Raw genomic sequence first — 13,726 nt, 5'->3', positions numbered from 1 at the left:
GGCTGCTATGAAAATTACCATAGACTAGCTTAAACAACAAAACTTTTTAAAGGAATTCCTTTATTTTTATTATTTATTTATTTTTGGCTGTGTTGGGTCTTTGTTTCTGTGCAAGGGCTTTCTCTAGTTGTGGCAAGCAGGGGCCACTCTTCATCACGGTGTGTGGGCCTCTCACTATCGTGGCCTCTCTTGTTGCGAAGCACAGGCTCCAGACATGCAGTCTCAGTAGTTGTGGCTCACGGGCCTAGTTGCTCCACGGCATGTGGGATCTTCCCGGACCAGGGATCGAACCCATGTCCCCTGCATTGGCAGGCAGATTCTCAACCACTGCGCCACCAGGGAAGCCCAACAACAAAAATTTATTTCTAACAATTCCAGAGGCAGGAAATCCAAAATCAGAGTGCCCGTATAGTCAGGTTCTGTAAGAGATCTCAAATCAATGATCTCAAATTCAACTGTAAGAAACTAGAAAAAGAAGAGCAAATGAAATCCAAAGTAAGCAGAAGAAAGGAAACAATAAAGATCAGAGCAGAAATCAATAAAACAAAACCAATAGGGAATAAAAATCAATGAAACCGAAAAGCTGGTTATTTGAGAAGACCAATAAAATTTATACACCTGTAGTCAGATTGGCTGGGAAAAAGAAGTTACAAATATCAGGAATAAGAAAGTAGACATCACTACAGATTCTATACATCTTAAAAAGATAATATAGAAATATTATTAACAACTTCATGCCCATATATTCAAAAACTTAGATGAAATGAATAAATTCTTTACAAAACTGAGTCTATTAAAGCTCAATCAAAAAAAAATAGACAATCCAGATGGCCTTATACCTATTAAAATGACTGAAGTTGTAACTTAAAACATTCCCACAAAGAAAATTCCAGGCCCAAATGGCTTCATTGGGGTATTCTATGAAAGGTTTAAAGAAGAAATAATGTCAATTCCACATAAACTGTTCCAGAAAATTGAAGAGAAGGGAATTCTTCCCAGTTTATTCCATGAAGTCATCATTACTCAAAACCAGACAAAACATTACATGAAAATAAAGCTACAGTCTAATATCTTTCATGAATATAGATGTAATAATTCTTAAAATTTTAGCAAATCAAATCAAACAATATATAAAATCATAACCAGGTGGAGTCTATCACAGAAATTCAAGGCTGGTTCAACACTGAAAACTCACCATATCAACAGAATACAGAAGAAAAACCATATGATCATCTCAGTCAATGCAGAAAAAGAATTTGATATAATATAACATGTATTCTTGATAAAAACTCTCAGCACACTAGGAATGCAGGGGAATATTGCATGATAACTACTATACCAGCGGTACTACACTAGGAATACAAGGGAACGTCCACAACCTGATAGCAGAGCATCTATGAAAACCCTACAGATAACATCATATATAACAGTGAAAAAAACAATGCTTTCCTCCTAAGATCAGAAACAAGACAGGGGGCTTCCCTGGTGGCACAGTGGTTAAGAATCTGCCTGCCAATACAGGGGACACGGGTTCGATCCCTGGTCCAGGAAGATCCCACATGCCGCAGAGCAACCAAGTGCGTGCACCACAACTACTGAGCCTGCGCTCTTGAGTCTGCAAGCCACAACTACTGAAGCCCGCGTGCCACAACTACTGAAGCCTGTGCGCCTAGAGCCCGTGCTCCGCAACAAGAGAAGCCACAGCAATGAGAAGCCCGTGTACTGCAATGAAGAGTAGCCCCTGCTCGCCACAACTAGAGTAAGCCCACGTGCAGCAATGAAGACCCAACACAGTCATAAATAAATAAATAAATAATAAAAAGAAGCAAGACAGGGATGCCTGCTCTTACTAGTGCGGTCAACATCACACTGGAGGGTCTAGCTAGCACAGTAAGACATGAACAAGAAATAAAAGGAATGCATATAGGAAAGGAAGGAGTAAAATTGTCCTTATTCTCAGACAACATTATCATCTATAGAACTAATAAGTAAGACTGCAGGATATAGGATCAATACACAAAAATAACTGTGTTTCTATGAACTTACAATAAGCAATAAAAAATTGAAATTTAAAAAATGCCATTTAGCAATAAATTGATATATTCAACAACATAGATGAATCTGAAAATAATTGTGCTGAGTAAAAGAAGCCATATCAAAAGGAACACATACTCTATGATTTCATTTATATAAACTTCTAGAAAACGCAAACTATCTTTAGGGAAAAAAAGCAGATCAGTGATCGCCCAGGGACTAGGACGGGAGAGGGGGAGTCCAGTTGGAAGCAGTGGGAGGGAAGAATTAGAAAGGAGCAAGACTAAGCTTTGAGATAATAAATATGTTCATTATCGTGATTTGTGGTGGTTGTTTCATGTGTGTCAAAACTTATCAAATTGTACATTTTAAATATGTGTAATTTATTGTATGTCAAAATATTTAAAGGACATTTTTCAGTTTTTAAAGCAGGCTTTGGGCAGTTTTGTTTTTTGTTTTTTTAATCATCCCCTTGGTAGCTCATCTTTTTTGAATCTCGCATTTGATCCTGGGTACTTTTTCCTATTGGGAGGAAAAAAATAACACACATAACACACCCAACTTCTGCAATATTAGCCTTCAATCTAAAACTGTTTTTTTTTTCACACATTTCCCTTTGCAACTTATCTTGGCACCTTCCCTGTTATTCAATTCATCTCAGCTAGTAGGGGTGTTGATGGGAGAGAGCTGGTTTCTAAGGTAACAACAGACAGGAAGGTACCATGCTTGGGAGGCTGGAGTGCACACCTGAGTGGTGACACCATAGACAACACAGACCTCCCCTCAGTGGGAGTTAAGGTGAGAAGTCCCTTCTCCACTGAATGCCTTGAGATCCTCAAAAGTGATGAGGGGGCAAATTTCTGTGGGTGATATCTCAAGGGACACTGAGGAGGGAGATGAAGACATGAGAGCACTAAGATAAAATTTGCTGTTCACTGCATCATGGGAAAAATGACTCTGGAGGGCTGAGGAGTTAAAACCGCTGACCTCTACTTCCAGCTCCACCCTCCCCAGTTTCTCCTCAATAAGCCCGGCACCTCTTCTTTCTGATAAGCTTTTGTCTACGCGTTGTTCTTTGTTTTGTTTTGGTTTTGGTTTTTTGGTTTTGTTTTTTTTCACCAGTGCCTGTAACATACAGCCAGTACAGTTGACAGTTAAGCATAGACTCTGGGGCCAAACTGCCTGTGTCCCCAGCTCTGTGACCCTGAGCAAGCTACTTTAGCTCTCTGAGCCTCTGTTTCCCATCTGAAAATGTTTCCCACCTCAAAAGGTTGCTGAGATGATCTAGTGGTTAATACTCATAGCTTGTTTAGAACAGTATTTACATAGTAAGCACTATGTATGTTTTGGGTATTATTATTTTTTTTTTTAAGAAGATGTTGGGGATAGGAGTTTATTAATTAATTTATTTATTTTTGCTGTGTTGGGGCTTCGTTTCTGTGTGAGGGCTTTCCCTAGTTGTGGCAAGCAGGGGCCACTCTTCATCGCGGTGCACGGGCCTCACTATCACTGCCTCTTTTGTTGTGGAGCACAGGCTCCAGACGCGCAGGCTCAGTAGTTGTGGCTCACGGGCCTAGTTGCTCTGTGGCATGTGGGATCTTCCCAGACCAGGGCTCGAACCCGTGTCCCCTGCATTAGCAGGCAGATTCTCAACCACTGTGCCACCAGGGACACCCTTGGGTATTATTATTTGATATTTCTTCATATTAAAATTTTATTGGGAACTCAACAGGTTGAATGATCAGAATGTTCTGAGTGACAATGAAATGATATCTGTAACAGAGGTTTTATATTGGTTATTCTGGCTACCCAGAAGTATTCTAGAGAAATCTAAATCAGCTAAAAAATAAACCATAACATTTTCTCACCCGTAGGACTAACCAATATCCTAATTAAGCAAGCCTCTCTGCATCATTTTTCCAACTGATAAAGGTTGAAGAGGAATAAAAGATCTTCAATAAACAGTAGCACTGTCCCTCCAGTGGTGATTTTATTTGCTAGACCTGTCTCCTAACAGCATCCCAGAAGGAGAATGACTGAAACCTGGAGCCCGTCTTTCTAGACTTTACTCCTGGTTTAGGCTGAGGCGTCTCTGCATGAAAAAGTCGCTTCTCTAGAACTCACACTGGGAACCATTCAAGTTTCTCCATCACAGCTCTCCCTCAGCTATGCAATTAAATATTAAGTTGCTAGACTCCCTCTCAACACACATACACACAAAGAAGTTTTTTCCTTTGCTTCTCTCACCTAAAAATGAGGAGGTATGAACTCAAGCCTAAATGTATCAAACTAATGGGATTTCATGCAAATTACCTAAAACTTCTCTGTGCCATAGTTTCCTTAAGTGTAAATAAATTTAACCTAACAACTAATGAACATAACAATGAATGCCCTACCTATCCCACAGGATGTTGGGCAGAGAGGGTTCATTTATTAATAGAGTTCTTGGAAAAAAGGTAAAAGGACTCTGTCGATTCAAGATATCACTTCTTAACGTTTATCCTGATTTTCCTGCCCAGCAATCTGTAGTTTACAGAGCCCATGCTCGACCTTACTTAATCCTTACAACCTGCAAACAGCAGGTCACAAAGCTAGAAAGGGATACAGCCCCAAACGAACTCAGTTCTTTGGATTCCTAGTCTAATGCTCTTTCCATTAACCAACAGCTGCTTCCAGATTCCTACAACCTAGTCTGTCTTGGGTACAATCTAATATTTTATTTTCCCTGAACTGAGACTGCAGTTCACTTAAGTGACCAGCTAACTTCAGGGAGTTCTATCCTGCTAAGGCCACCCCCCGATCCCCACAGTCTTCAAAGTGGAGTATACAAAGAGATACACTGCTCTGCAAGAGGAAAATATTTAAGTGCATTCACGACAGTATATAACAATAGTAAAAATAACTATTTAAGCTTTATATTAATATTTATTATTATTTATCTTTAATATACGGTCTGAGGCCTGACCTAGCACTCTCACCGGGTCACTACTTCAGAAGTCATCTGTCATGTGCAATATGTGAGATGTTTCCAGGAACCCGCAGTAATGCCACACACAGTTTAGACATTCAGTTTCTTTATAATGTATGCCATCCACTGGATAAAAATAAGTCTCTTAATTGCTACAAACTTTACAATTTTTAGTAAAGACAGGGAAAATGACCATGAAAATTCTTGTTCTGCTGAGATTCATTGGTTATCTCCTGGGAGAGGCCTAAAAGAGATATAGAACAAAGCAGGGATACACATTTTTACTTTACAAAGTTCTATCAAATATGGCTGGCAAGAGTATACTATCTAGCACTTATTTTCAAAAACAAAAAACAACAAAAATCCACTTAATCTGTCTCTTCAAGGTGAAGATGACAATCTATTCATTAGTGGGAAAGTTACTGCTTTTCTAAAGAAACTCATGCTTATTGAGAAAGCATTTGGAAAATGCCTGGCTGAAATGGTTCCAAAATTGTTATTTTAAAATTTATTTTTGGGTGGCACTGCATGGCTTGCAGGATCCTAGTTCCCTGACCAGGGATCAAACCCGCACCCCCTGCGTTGGAAGCTGGGAGTCTTAACCACTGGACTGCCAGGGAAGTCCCTGTTATTTTTTTAATCACCAAAAACAGTGTGTTTCACCTGTAAAACTTTTATCTGCACACCTGAAAACTAAGAAACAAAAATTTTAAACCTGTTTTAAAAATCTAAACGATACTTCCAAGGGGGTTTGGACCCATTTGTTAAAAATATAAAACCTTCCAGTCATTCAAGAAGGACTGATTGACTTAAGCTGTAAATTTACTAGTTGAATTTCAATTAAAAGCCTTTGCATCGTGGTGAATGGGATAGGAAGATGAGTTATCATAATTTAATAAATGCAATCAAGAATGCACTCCTTCTGCTTGACTCTTACCTCTTTGACAAGCATCTTTTCCAGTCATGACAGCCATTAACTTTCACTAAAAAGTACGATTTTAAAATACACTTCATCGTTATTATTATCAGTGTGTGAGTGTGTGTGGTACGCGGGCCTCTCACCGCTGCGGCTCCACGGCACGCGGGATCCTCCCGGACCAGGGCACGAAGCCGCGCCCCCTGCATCGGCAGGCGGACCCCCAACCACTGCGCCACCAGGGAAGCCCCATCTTTATTTTAATCTTTTAACATTTCTACTCTAGAGCAAGATTTATAACATATGTAATAAAATACATTATTTTACAATTATACAAATAATTGTTTAAAAATATTACATAGATTAAGAAAGCATGATAAGAAAAATGTTTGGTGACCACTGATCTATCACCATAGAACAAGTGTCCACATTTGGGAACATCATTTTTTCAGGTAGTATAGGAAGGGAATAAGCAACAAAGTCAGTAGAAATTTGAACTGTGGTGCCTCAGATTCCAGGCAGACCACCTGTCTTTGGGGATTCTGGCCTAGGGGTTGGTGGAGATGGGGTGAAGTTCTTTCTTTTATTTACCAACTTGTACCTGGTATAATTCAGAGGAAGGTTCTAGTTCATTCTGGGTCCTCAGCGGATGCTTGTTAGTTTCTTTTTCCTCTTGCTCTTTGCAAATTCCTCACTTCTAACATTGCTGAGGTCACTCAGATCCCTCTTTACTGCTTATGGATGTGTGTGGGTAAATACACATATACGTGTATTTTCCCCCAGAACAATCAAGGGGGTGTGGAAGGGAGAGAACATATGCAAACACACCACCTCCGCAGGGTATTTTACAATAGCATTTACCCAGGCAAGAAGACAACGTTCACTCCCCAGTCCTAATGAAAAAGTTTCCTTTTTGTCTTAATTATTTTTAACCATAACGCTTGGGGCCTTCTGACTAATGTCATGCTACTTGGAAAGATTTAGAAACCGTGATTCTTTGAGAGGGGGTTATGAAAATAGAACTGTCCTTGAAAGGATTTTCCATCGAGTTCAAAAACACTCTACCGAGCCTGGTATTAAGATGCCCCAACAACCGGAGCGGGAAGAGCAGAAGGGTCTCTTCCCTCAGTGTCGGTGGGTGTTAGAAGTGAGGAGGACCACCGAAACGGGAGGAAAAGGTTAAAAGAGCTCCTGGCACCCAGGCAGGGGGCCGCGACAAATTTTTGAAAAGTAAGATGAGAAAAGAGGTGGAGGTAGTGTGAGCAGAGGCGGTGGGAGAGCAAGCGTAGCGATGGTGAACGCAAAAACCAGTCCACGTGCGGAGGGGGCCTAGGAGCGCCGGGCACCGCAGCAGGGTGGGAAGAGGGGGAAGAATCAAAGGTCAGGTCTTGAGCTCAGGGCAGTAAAAGGGGGGAAAGCAACCAAGGGAAAGCAGCGAGAAGGCGGCCGGAGTGGTGACGGCGGCGGAGGCGGCGCCGTGTGACTCGCGGGGTCCGGGCCGGGGTCGCCGGCGAGCCAGGCCGGGAAAAGCCAGGGATCCGGCTAAGCTCGGGATCGGCTAGGCCGCACCGAGGGGCAGGGCCAGCGACTGTGGGGCCGCGGAGGGGACCCGCCGAGAACCGGCGGCGAGGGGTCGCGTCGGGGCAGAGCTCACAGGGAGACCTAGAGAGGTGCCGGCGGGGCGGGAACCGCGGCCTCAGCACTCAGGGAAGGGAAGGGCGGTCGTCTTCCCGCCCCCGCCCCTAGCCGCGGCGTGAGGGGAAAGGCCGGCGGGCAGCGCTGGGAGGAGGAGCCTGCGGCCCCGCCCCCGCCGGAGCGAGGGAAGGAGAAAGGCTCGCGGGGAAGGAGGAGGGAGGGCAGCGCGGGGAGGGGGCGGCCGGCCGGGCCTGCGCCCGAGCGAGCGGCGAGCCGGGGGGGAAGGGGCCCGGAAGGAGGCGAGCGCGGCCGCGACGCCGGGAGCCGGACGCCTGCCCGTGCCGGCCTGCCGCCGCCGCCTTCCCTGCCTGCGCCCGAGCCCGGAGTCCCGCGGCCGTCGAGACCGGAGCGCGGCGGTCGGGCGTGGGTTGAGCGGGCGAGCGGGGCCGGGAGCCGGAGGCCGCCGGCGGTCCTGCGCGAGGCGCGGTGGGCTTCTGCCTGCGAGATTAGGCGAGGGGCGGAAAGGGAGGAAAAAGAGAGGCCGAGCGAGAGAAGCCAGGCGATCGGATTGTCCAGGAGGCTGGTGTGGAGGAATATCCCACCTCGAACTCAAATCCACAATAATAATCCAAACTATTAATAATAAGGGAGTTTTTCTGGCCAGACGAGAGGGAGAACAGGGGGAACGGGAAGAAGCGAAATCTCCGTTTCATGGAGGCTGAGGCAAGAGAAAATTTCGGAGCCTGGATGTGGAGGAGCAAAACAGAACTAACTCAGGAAATTGTCCTTCAGAAAAAGGCCGAACCTAGGCTGGGAATCAGGCTGGTGTAGGTGGAGAAACCTGCAAGTTTAAAGGAAAAAGAAAAGGAGAGAATATTTTCAGAGATTTTTCTCTGGTTTGTGGTATTGCTATCATTTTAAAGGTAAAAAGCATTGAATTTCAGGTGTTCTTTCATTTTTTTTTTTTTTTTTTGGTGCGATTGGCTCATTTAAGAATTTCATATAAAAGCTTTTTTATAAGGAAATTCATAATTTTGGTTCCCAGGGTTGCACTGGACTTGGAAGGAGTGCTGTTGTGTACATACTAGTGTATGGTTTTATTTATTTTTTTACTGTGCAAATCAGCTGGAAGATTTTTTCCAGGTGTCAATTTGGATTTTTTTTTTTTTTTCTTTTTGGTCTCTCAGTATATTTGTTGTCGTTTTAAGCATTGGAGACCAGAGCATTATTTTTTCCCCCCTTTGGAGCTTGAGGCTCTCTTGCCAACAGAAGGACAGCTAGGAAAACTAGATTAAAAGGATGGTTTTTATCTATATTTTGCAGTTAAGATTGAGATATTGAAGGCACATTCTTTCTGTGATTTTTTTTTTTTTTTTAAGCCCATAGCGCTAACCTTGAAGAGATTTGTGGTTGGGTTTTTGGTTTCTAAGAAGGTCATAGTTTTTTCTCTTTTTCTTTCGGTTTTTTTCTGTTTTGTTTTTTTTAAGAGGGAGGGAGGGGAAAAGGGGGCTAAGAAAGGAGACCATGTTAACTGGTAGAAGTAGAATGGAGCTTCAGTTACCAGGGTCCTGAGAGCTGGAAGAAAAAGGATTCTGTCTTCAAGTTGGGAGGCCATTCTCTCACCTTTCTTAAAAATTGCAAGCGATTCAGTCCTGATCAAGGCATCAAAACTACAGGATTCTGGAACCGTGGAGACACTGAGAAACCATGAGTGTAAGGTTACCCCAGAGTATAGACAGGTAAGTTTGCTAATAATGTGGTTTTTCAACACTTACTTAAGGAAAGACTGGGAGGGAAAGTGTTGCATTTTGATAAAAGAAGGGTCTGTGTGGGCTGTGGGAATTGGTGGGGTCTCTGGGGACTCTCTGGGCATGTGTGTTTATGTTCCCTCTGTGTGTGTCCATGTTCAAAACATATCTACTGATTCAGTGTTTTTTAAATATAAACAGTAGACAGTGACGCCAGAAGTGGGGAAAGAGGGGGAAATGCTTTCCAGCCGCCTTTGACTTTTGCCAGGCCAGAGGCTGAATTTGAGTCCCTAACTTGCCAGCCTAGGGGTGGGAGGCGGGCACAGGCCTGGTCACGTGAGACCCCAAGGGTGATTGGGACCGGCTTTAGGTGTCGGAGCTGCTGGGGGAAGGGCCCTGGCAGGGGCGTGGGCCTCCACTGGCTGGTTGTTGTGGAATGGTGGGGCTTGGTGATGGGGTGGATCCCATTTCTAGAATGAGGAGGATGTTCTTGGCCTGAATGATGGGACAGAAACACCCTTTGCACCCATACAGGTCTGGGTTTTTACCGGTGGCTGATAATGGCCCCCAAAATGCATAGGTCAGCACTAGAATTTCTTCCTCTTCAAGCTTGGGGTTTAATTGAAATCTGCCAACCAGCTGATGCTCTAGGTTAAATCTTCCAAGCCGTTTTTAATAAGCTTGACTCTGCAAAATGGGCCTTCCCTCCGCCTAGAGCCCGAAGGAGTTGTTTTAGGGTCTTAGGCCTGATGGGCAGAGGCACTGGCCTTTAGAGTCGGAGCACAGTATGCCCTCCCCCCCACCTTCCCCAGGAGTCTGCCCAGTTGCCCCATCACCGGTAATACTACAGGTTTACAACTTTGTAAGGTGTCTGCCTTTTCCTTTCCTCTCCTCCTCAACCTTTTCTCCTTGAGATCTTTAGGGTAGTTTTGTGAGTGCTGGATGGATGGTTGGTTGGAGGACTGAACAAGCAAATGAAAGGACTGGGCCTGGAAAAAAAAAAATTATTGGAGAGATAGGGAAGAATATTTGCAAGGGAACAATTGTTTTCTCCCTGTCCAGTTAACCTTTGATTATCCATGGTGATAATAATTTCTTTTGGGCTGTGGAATGTGGCCTAAAATGATACAATCTCTCTCTCTCCCAAACACTAATCTCTGTATTGCCTCAGAGTCCCCAGACGGGGACCTGACTTGGCAGTGGAGAGAAGGCAGACAGCCACAAAGGACAGATAGTATATATGGCTGCTTGAACCTCCATCCCTTCCCCTTTTTGTTGGCTTCTCTTTAGTTTGACTCGTGTAAAGGGAGAACTGAGGCGTGTGTCAAGGCAAGAAGTTGAAATGGTTACATGGCTGCCCTTCTCTTTTCATCCTCTTGGAATTTGGGAATTAGTGCACTTGCCTTTTTGAGATTTGGGGGTGAACTATTTCTCTGAATTCAGAGATGTGAGCAGATGGAAACCCAGGTGTTGGGGGTACAAGAAAAAGGCAATGAAGGTTCCTGGGCTAGTATAAGATGCTCCTCTGGGAGTTTAAATACCCTCATAGTCTTCTCAGGATTTGTAGAGCATGGTTTTTCTGAGTGCTTTCATAGGAATGTATCTCATTTGAGCCTCCAAATATTTCCGTGAGGCAGACAAATCAGAGGTTATTATTCTCATTTTACAGAAGGGGTGATTGAGGCTCACGGGGGATACCTGGCTAGCTCAGTGCCATCTTCCCTGACTAGTGGCAGAATCTGGACTCAGTCGCAGGTCTTGATTCTGAACCCCAGGCTCTTTCTCTTGCCCCACTCTGTCTAAGCAGGTTTGTATACTTGTCCTGTGGAATAGGGGCGGGGGCCCCGTTTTATTCTTTCTGGCAGTAGGGTAAGATGCTTTTCAGAACCCCCTTGCACTTGGGATAATGGAGCTTCGCAGGGTGAGACTGTTCCTCACCTCTACCACTACCCCAGTTCTCTTCACCATTAAAGGATCAGTTCTGGGACTTGGGTCCCCTTCACGGTATCTCCAGTTGTTTTGGATCGTACCCCTTTAGCAGTAGGTTCATTCTACTGGCTATTTTGACATCTCAGATTCAAGACCCTGTGGATTTTAAATAATTTACAGTTTTACACAATTTTACACCATACTGGAGAGATTGAGTGGAGGGATTTCAGATTATAGAGTCAGGGATTCTCTTTTAGTTTATCAATTTGCTGTTTAAGAGAGCATAGTGTAACTTGCTGTGCTCGATGTTCCAAAAAATTTAAGTATGCAGTTCTTGCTTACAAAGAGCATGCAATCTACTTGAGGAACTAGGAAAGGTTTAAGACTCCTGAAGACCACATGAAAGCAACACTGGACTATAAGCTCTGTAAAGGTAGGAACTGTGTTTTGTTTGCTCAGTTATAGCCTACACGCCTGGCTTAGTGCCGTGCATGGGGTGAGTGCCCACTAAATATTTGACCAACGAATATTGGATTGAGTGAGCATGTCAGCATGTATAAATTCATCCGTTTCAGATTTTTCAACATTCATGTGTTAATTTCAAGTGTAGTCAAAATAAGGTCAATTAGAGAAGCCTTCCTAGGTGATGCGTGTTTTCTAGGACATAAGCGTGGAGGACCATGTCTGTGGAGAGAGATTGTGACTCAAAGAATAGAAGGCTGTGGAATATTTATCCAGCAGAGTCTTTAATTCCCTCTTGGGAAGTGACTTCTGGGTCCAAAGAAACATGAAGTATTTGCAGCTAATCTTGATCTTACAGTGTTAATCAGTTATTAGCGAAAGATGGGCTAAATTGTAGCTGTTCATGTCCCTTTCAGTTTTTGTCCATGGACAATTTATTGCCTGTTAATGTGTGTTCTTCTCAAAAGTTTCTAAAAATGTGTTTTATATTGCAAGCAGAGATAATAATACTGAATTATTTTTATAGGAACGGTAATGAGTTTTGCTAAGCCATCTATATCCATTTGCCTAGTTCTCCATGGCAAATGTTTTTGAGATGGCCAGATGTGTTAGGAGTTTGCATCCATAAAACAGCTTTTCTCTGTTCAGAGATAGTTAGCTTATGTGAGGACCAAAGCAAATGGAGAAGTACTAGATTTAAGCTGAGAGTTCTTGGTTTGAGCCCTGGCATTCCCCTTAACTGTGTGATCTTGGGCAAATCACATGCCTCCTTTGGTTTCCTCATATGTAAGGCAATAGCTCATTTATATGAAATCCTTTCCGGTTCACAAACATTTTCACATAGCTTGTCATTTGAGGATTGTAACACTTAATTGTGTCTTTCTCACGGTGCTACTGAAAGGAGCAAATCAAATTAGATAGGGACTTCCCTGGTGGTCCAGTGGTTAAGAATCTGCCTTCTAATGCAGGGGACGCAGGTTTGATCCCTGGTGGGGGAACTAAGATCCCACATGCCGAGGGGCACCTAAGCCTGCGTGCCACAGCTACTGAGCCCACATTCTCTGGAGCCAGCGTGCCACAACTAGAGAGCCCGAGCATCGCAACTACTGAGCCTGTGCACTCTGGAGCTCATGTGCTACAGCTAGAGAGAGAAGCCCTCACGCCACAACAAAAGATCCTGAGTGCCGCAACTAAGACCCGACGCAGCCAAATAAATAAATAAAATATTTTTTTAAAAAAACAACATTAAAAACAAATCAAATTAGGTAATATATTTCAAATTGCTTTCTAAACCAGAGCTCTATAACTTTTAGATGGTAAACTCATGGATTTGATTTAACATCATGCACTACTTTCTGAACTGGCCCAAAACAAATTAAGAGTGACTGAAAGATCTTTCCATTGTTTTGAAGAATTTAACCAGAGTGAACAGGCATTTTTGTTGCAGAAGTGCATGAGGTTAGAAAGAAGGCATACTTTTCTAGTGGTCAGGGTTGGGTGATGGTACTAGAATATGAGAAGGGGAAGGTTATTGAATCTCTTTCCCAGGAATTTTGATGAATGGGAGAGGCTTGAGCTACCTTGGCTTCCTTAGATGGGGATAGAAAGGATTTGTTTTATGATCTCTGGCTGTTCCTTGTTTTAGAAGCATATGACCTGCCTAATTCAGAATGAACCCAGAGCCAGCAACTGTTCCTTATCAGGGATCTGAGATTGAATGTAACTTTTACGAGGCAGTAGCCTTTTTTTTTTTTTTTAGAAGAGGCAAAGTCTTTCATGAAGTGTATGGAGGAGGAGGGAGAAAGAGGCAGAGGAAGGAGGAAAGAGCCTTCAGGCTGAGGGGACGTTTGTAGAGAAGAAAAGCTGGTAGCCTAGGCTGAGGAGACTGGGCTTGTCTGAGAAGGAGGTGGGGGGAGGTTCTTCCCACCTCAGGCTCCCCCTTTGCACTTCAGGTTCTTGCTGAGCCCTGGGAACAAGAAATCCCCAGACATTCAGCTGAATTTCTGCCTAGTTTTGAGGTTGGCCTCCCAGAAC

General features: G+C 43.7%; 1 protein-coding gene across 10 annotated transcripts in view; it reads left to right on the top strand.

Moving 5' to 3' along the window:
* Positions 1–8,526: 8,526 nt before the first annotated feature.
* ARHGEF11 (Rho guanine nucleotide exchange factor 11) overlaps positions 8,527–13,726 on the top strand; it is a 112,243-nt gene continuing 107,043 nt past the window's right edge. For 5 of the 10 annotated variants that reach the window (XM_067038987.1, XM_067038971.1, XM_059054152.2 and 2 more), the window contains exon 1: positions 8,527–9,292. In XM_067038987.1, the coding sequence (XP_066895088.1) occupies positions 9,261–9,292 (32 nt within the window). In that variant the 5' untranslated portion in view covers positions 8,527–9,260. The remainder of the gene's footprint in view (positions 9,293–13,726) is intronic. The other 5 variants (XM_059054144.2, XM_059054177.2, XM_059054171.2 and 2 more) reach the window with 1 other exon arrangement.

This window comes from Kogia breviceps, chromosome 1 (assembly GCF_026419965.1).
Source record: "Kogia breviceps isolate mKogBre1 chromosome 1, mKogBre1 haplotype 1, whole genome shotgun sequence".
Lineage (NCBI taxonomy): Eukaryota > Metazoa > Chordata > Mammalia > Artiodactyla > Physeteridae > Kogia > Kogia breviceps.
Note: the sequence above shows the minus strand (reverse complement) of the source record. Positions and strands in the feature narration are given on the sequence as shown.